The sequence below is a fragment of the Stegodyphus dumicola genome, chromosome 2 (assembly GCF_044657685.1).
Source record: "Stegodyphus dumicola isolate Sdum_Otavi_A_Nest chromosome 2, ASM4465768v1".
NCBI classification, from domain to species: Eukaryota; Metazoa; Arthropoda; class Arachnida; order Araneae; family Eresidae; genus Stegodyphus; species Stegodyphus dumicola.
This window is the reverse complement of record NC_140769.1, coordinates 122,849,131-122,855,872: the sequence shown is the minus strand read 5'-3', so window position 1 is coordinate 122,855,872 and position 6,742 is coordinate 122,849,131. Positions and strand designations below refer to the sequence as shown.

The 6,742-nt window shown below is 38.3% G+C and overlaps 1 protein-coding gene across 1 annotated transcript; it reads right to left on the bottom strand.

Annotated features, from left to right (window-relative positions):
* Positions 1-3,635: 3,635 nt before the first annotated feature.
* On the bottom strand, positions 3,636-4,348 carry LOC146998572 (uncharacterized). The gene is made up of 2 exons (XM_085810318.1): positions 3,943-4,348; positions 3,636-3,902 (listed from the first exon to the last, which is right to left on the bottom strand). The coding sequence occupies exons 1-2, from the start codon at positions 4,346-4,348 to the stop codon at positions 3,691-3,693; spliced, it is 618 nt and encodes a 205-aa protein (XP_085666444.1). The 3' UTR covers positions 3,636-3,690.
* Between the last annotated feature and the right edge of the window lie 2,394 nt (positions 4,349-6,742).

The following is a 6,742-nucleotide window of genomic DNA, read 5'->3' as shown; positions in this document are numbered from 1 at the left end:
ATTCATCTAGCCGGCGTTGGAAGCTTGCCATAACTTGGCGTAACGTATTCCCTGGGACATTGCCGACTGGAAGACTGATGCGATCCTTCAATTCAAGAATGTGTTCGAGAAATTTCTTGCTTCAGGGGGCCTCAAAGTCTTCACGTGAAAGAGCAGGTGAGCGAGGCGGATAGGAAATGTGACCAAAAAGGGAAATTACTCTACCTGGAAAAGTCTCTCGCAAGAAAGCCATGCAAATTCTGGCTGAATGCGAGGTCGCTCCGTTTTGTTGAAACCATAATTGTTCCGCATTCATATCGACTATACCTAATTGGGGAAGAACGAAGTCTTGCAGCATCTTTAGGTAGCGTTCATTGGTGACAGTTATAGCTACACCGCGGTCATCCTCAAAGAAGAAAGGGCCAATAATCCTAAAGGAAGCAACTCCCACACTGTGACACGAGAACTGTGCAAGGGCTTGATGTGCAGTTCATGCGGGTTTACATCACTCCAATAACGCATATTCTGTTTATTCACTGAATCAATTAACTTGAAATACGCTTCATCTGACATCAGGATGGTGTGCAACATCTGTGGATTTAGGCGAAGGAGTTCACGCATGGTTAAGTAAAATGTTTCTCGTGCAAACCAATCGCGAGGCCTAATTTCCTGAACAGCCTACAGCTTATATGTGTGAAAATAGAGATCTTCGTGCAATATTCTCCTGAATGGACGATCGAACATATGCAAAGTTTGCGAATGATCACAAGCAGATCTTTTTGGGCACGAACATTTTCCACGGCTTCTGATGTCCATACAGTTCTTTCACTTCTTCCTGGTTTGCCATTGCAAACAGAACCTGTTGTTCGAAATGCATTTACCCACCTCTCAATGGTCCGTTCATCTGGAACTTTCCCATGACGAAGTTGAAATTTTGCCGATATAGACGTTGGGTAGCAGTAACCGAGTAGTTGTTCTTTAACTTTCAGCAGCAAAAGCAAGATGCCGTGAACTCCACCGATCCATATCCCTGTCTCAATCAAAATGTTAGCTCATTAGTACACGAATGCGGCACGAGCTGGCGCGCATTTTGTTAAATACAATACCTTTTTAATGGTTTTATTTTATATCCTAAATGAACAGTTTAACAGTTAAGTACAACCGCAAATAATTATCCCAGGTTCAAAAAGAAAACAAAATTAAAGATCTTAAGCTTTATTGTCATAGAGCTACATAAATGTCTTAACTACATTATGTAGCTCTATGTCATGAACATTTATTTGGTATTTAAAATTTTGTTATTGTAAGAATATTTATTTGGTATTTAAACTTATCTTATTACATAAAATTATGTATTAAGGGATTTACTTTGAATATTAGAATAAAGATCATCATCTGTACGTTTGTTTTGAATTTAGTATGTTAATGTAGTATTTAAGACTTAAATAAAAATAAGTTGAACATTGATGTAGTGGATCAATTGATGGCTCGTTTAGAGGATTTATCCAGACAAGTCGACGCTTTGAAGTAGGAAAGAGAAAAAAGTGGCTCTAAGATGTTGGAGATGTGGTAGTGAAGGTCACCTAAGACGGAATTGTAGAACGCCCCAGGGTACGGAATATAAAACAGATGATTTTACCAGACACCTCAGTAGCTTGAGAGAGAACAGAAGTGAAAATAAACCAGTTCCAAAGTTCCGGAACTGCAGTTTTGAAGGCCACATACGAAGGAATTGCAGAAAACCACAGAGCACGGAAAATAAGACAGACGAGTTGAACAGACAATTACATGGCATCGGACAAAAAAGGAGTGACAAGAAGTGCTGGGACTGCGGAGCTGAAGCCAGATACGAAGAAACTGCAGAACACCCCGAGGTACGGAAAGTAAGACCATTTCCCAGCAAAGACGCAAGAAACAAGTTAATGGCCATATCGAGGAACGGAGGTTGCCAGATAATGAAAAACATTGTTTTAAAGCACTTAAGATTTCTACAGTGAGTGGCAGTAGTAACGGACTATCCATCAATGGAAATATCAATGGAGTTTCTTGCAATGTGATCATTGACATAGGAGCTAATGTCCTGATCATTCGAAAGGATTTAACTCAGCAGTTTAAAGATAAAATTATTTGGACGCCATCTTGTATTACCCTTCAGACTGCGCCTGGTGATAACATCGACATAGCTGGGAAGTTAAACGTGAACATCACGTTTGGAAGTGCCGCCTACAATCACAACGGCATATGTGGCGGATATTACAGATCCATGCATACTCGACAAGATTTTTTTGAGGAAAAACAATTTCTCCTTAAACTTCAAAAATAACAAACTGCTTTCAGCATCTGATTACATAACTATCCATTCTCAGAAGGGATCCTCACCTGTAAATGCCGACGCCTTGTCCGAAGGACCCAGCTCAGGAAGTTGCCGAAACCATACTGTCTGTCTATGGTAAGAACAGCTCTCGCCAGTTTGTCTGCGGCTGTCTGTTGCCGTAGAAACGAGCCGTGACCCATTTATCGTAGGGGTGTCTTGAAGATTTACTTCTCAATTTGCCACCTTGGCATATTTAAAGATGATTTGGCGATATTCACATTTTGTTTTAGTTTCAAGTCAAAATGCTCGTTGACCCTTTGCGTCGACCCCGACATTCAATTTCCGAAAATGAAAATTGATGGCGTAAATAAAGTTTTTGCAGTCAAGGAACGGTCTTTGATTTTGCCGTGTGAGGTACAAGTCGCTGAATTTGCCATCCTTCTAGATGTACAATGAGTAAAAATATATCAAAATAACTTGTAGGGAAATGCATTTAAAAATCCGTGCTTATTTTTGAAGAAAAATGCTCTCAATAAATACTTTTTGCGAACATTTCTTCTTTTTCCATACCTTCGAACTAAACCAAAAGCTGGTCAATTTAATGACGAAAGGAAGCGAAGGTAAATTAAAATCAAAACTGCTTTTTACTTAATTACCAGTGGTTTGGGTTGGTTTATATGATTACGGAAAGCCTCCAGGGTTAAATGCCTAAGAGGAAGGATGCCTTCGTGGAGGGCTTGCTAAGGAAAACTGCCTTGTATACACGTTACACATGGGGAAAACACCCATGCAGCCAGCCCGTTCACGGGATTCAAACCTCGGACCGAACTACAAGTGTTCAGTGACTTTACAGACGATCGGCCGCTGCTGGGCCTCTTAATTACCAGCGCCCATTTATGCATCATGCTGCTTTTTATAGACACTGTAATAGCTTGTAACATAATAAAATGTTAAAATCAGAACAAAATTAAGGTCTCTTAAATTATTCAGTTACCTATTTTATATTTAAAATTATACGAAATTTATATAATTATATAAAATTTGGCTTTTATAACTGCAGTGAGCATTGTTGCATTAATATAATTTTGTATTAATATTTTCATAATAAAACAAAACTTATTTAATTTCAATTAAAGATTAAAAATTATTTTTTAAGCAAATTATACCATGGCTTGTGGGTCCCCAAGAACACAGTAATGGGAAATGAAGCAACCATTCAGTGTTCTTTATTATCCACAGGGGGGGGGGGGAGTTTCGCCTCTTCCGAAGGCTCATTGTTGCCCACTTTTGGTAATCTTTCATTTACATAGTGGCAAAGAAAATATTGAACTTAGAAATATCCTCACAACTTGACAAAGCTATCAGATGAAGAAGAGGGATGCCTTCGTGTAGGACTTTTATAGAGGTATAACATCTGAAAAGTCATCTGAGTCACTGTCGCAAGATTCCGTTTCTTCTGAATCAGAATCAGAATCTCTGCTGCCAGTTTGAATTATTAATCCATCCACTATCTCTTTTAAAAGTTCGTCCTTGTCCCAATAATAATTTTCAAGTTTTTCTACGTGGTTGCAGTGCGCCTGCCATTCTTGAGAAGTGACTTCATCCAAAGCTTTTTTTTTTTTTTTTTTTTTTTTTTTTTTTTGTTAAACTTTTCAAATTTTCCAAGCTCAAGTCCCCAGTCACATTCCTTTCCCTGATCAGTCTTTTAACTGATGACCAAACGTATTCAATTGCGTTTAGATCACAGTGGTAAGGAGGGAGACGCACAACATGATGCCCATTTTCCTTTATGATGTTGTCAATTTTATATATTACTTTTTTAGGACGATTGCATTCTATTAAGCTGAACAGTTCCGCTTTTTGCATTTTGGGATCGCAGCATATCGTCTTTTTCATCAGCCAATTTACCATTGTTTGCTTTGTAGCATATTTCGTGGGTGTCGGATCTTCAATTTTTGTGTGATACGGGGCATTATCCATGCATACCACACTTTGAGGTCGTAAATTTGGAAGAAGCTTTTCCAACACCCATTTTTCAAAATTTCCATAGTTCATTTGCCCATGGTAATCCCCGCTTTGAGCTGATGCTTTATATATAAGTTGGGCACCTGGAATAAATCCTTCGGAAGAGCCAGCATGGACAACAATCAGTCTATTTTTGGAACTGACATTTATCTGTGCGCCCAAAACCGTATCATGCTGCCAACATTTCTTAAAAGTTAAATTGCTGTCAATCCATGTTTCATCGATGTAAACGATGTGGCGTCCACTTGCTCTGAGTTTCCTCATTTCGCGTAAATAATTGTTCCTCCAAAATACAATGTGAGGTCTTTCGATAAGAATTTTTCTTTTGTTAACACATTTCTTCCAGCGAAAATTCATCGAACGCAAAACTTTGCAAGATGAGTCTTTTTGCCACGGGAAGTCTATTTTTTGCCTCAAGACAGGCAATAATTTCCGCACAGATGGCACTTTCTTTTCTTTGATGTAAAAGTCTTGTATGGTCTGCCGTATAACGCATTTGTCAAAATCGTCAGTTTCGCACTTATGATTAGCAGGGCTTTTACGTTTCTTTCCAGGCGTATTTAAAAGTTGATCTTCCCCCATTGTTGATACTTCGCACTTAATTTTTTTAATTGTATACTCCGATACTCCAGTAGCTTGCGATGTTCTCTTCAAAACTTGAGGAAGAGGAACTACTAAAGAGTTCGCCGAAGCTTCAGAAGCGCAAAATTCTGCGACATTGTACACGATTTGACGTGCCCGAGACTTTAAAGGTTGACCTTTCTTAAACTGGAAGGGCATTTTAAAAAATTGGCGATTAACAAAGCACTACGAAAATCAAGCTAAATAGAAGCAAATTTGAACAAATACCAGTACAAAAGATATAACAACGAGAATAAAAATAGCTAATAGTAATAATATATATAAGACTTAAGAAAAGATGCGTGCAGCTGGAATGAAACCAAGAACACGAATGATAAACTCTTTTCCCTTCAGCCAAAAGTCGCCAAAAAACAAAATAACAATAAAGCAACCCTTGGTTCGTCCCTATTTGAAATATACTAGCCCTGTTGCTATAGCGACCGCCACCCGCCAGACACCGTGGCGGGAGGTGTTCTTACCGTAGACAGACAGTACTAGAGTAGAAAAGAAACGAAAGACTACCAGCTATTCACCAGCTATTCTCCATCCCAGATGCTCTTCGGTCGAGACTTTCATCTGCCTTGTGACCGCCTGTTTGGTCGCCCTACGGATGCGCCTTCATCGCCTGAGGATTATATTCAAGATCTCCAGGCTCGGTTTGAAATGATACACCACTTTGCACGAGAGCGAGTCAACTTGGCGACGGAGAAGATGAAGACCCGATACGACACAAGAGCTACTGAACATCAATTCCACGAAGGAGACAAGGTGTGGTTGTGGAATCCGACTCGACGGAAGGGACTCTGTCAGAAATTAGTCACTTTAGGATGATCCATACACAGTCCTAAACAGGCTGAATGACGTCGTGGTTCGGAATCGTAAGTCATTGAACTTCAAAACTAAAGTCGTTCATTACGACAGGTTAGCTCATTACTATGGCCATAGTACGTAGTGTAAATAATTGCAAATAGTGTAAGACCATGGTCGTTTTTGTTTCCAAATGTGTATTTGATTTGATTTGTATTTAGTATTTGATAGCATTTGATTTGTATTTAGTATTTGATAGCATTTGATTTGTATTTAATATTTGATAGCATTTGATTTGTATTTAGTATTTGATTTGATTTGTATTTAGTATTTGATAGCATTTGATTTGTATTTAGTATTTGATAGCATTTGATTTGTATTTAATATTTGATAGCATTTGATTTGTATTTAGTATTTGATATGATTGATTGCATTTATTGTTCATGTTTTTTGTTATTGTAATGTAATGCTTATTATTGCATGGATCCTTTAGTTGTAAGTTTGGCTTCCTGCTCAGGGATTGTACTGCCCGGGACGTGCAGTCCTTGGGAAGGGGGCAGTGTTACGGATTTGGTATTTAAATTGCTAATGTTAGTAGACTTATAAATTAAATTGTTTTATTCCAGTGCAGCGCGTGACGAATATTATGAGAAAGCTAAGCCGGAAAATTAAAAATACAAGAACACGTGCATTTTACATTTATTAAATAACTATCTCTTTTTGATTTCGAAAAAATTCCAGAAAATTCCCTCGCGCGATTTAAAAATCATATAAAAAGGAGGAAAACCTCTCAATTCAGTAGTTGTTAGTTAGTTTGCTGTTGTTTTAAGAGTTTGTATAGAGAACTGGTCTTGTTGACTGTAGCCGAATTCGCGGATTAGCTTTCTGTAGCTGCTTTGACTTAAGTTCTCTTGAACGTTTGAGTAGTTAAAAGATAACTGCTGTGAGATATTGTAATACTGCACGAATATCTGAGGAAAATGAAACATTTTTGTT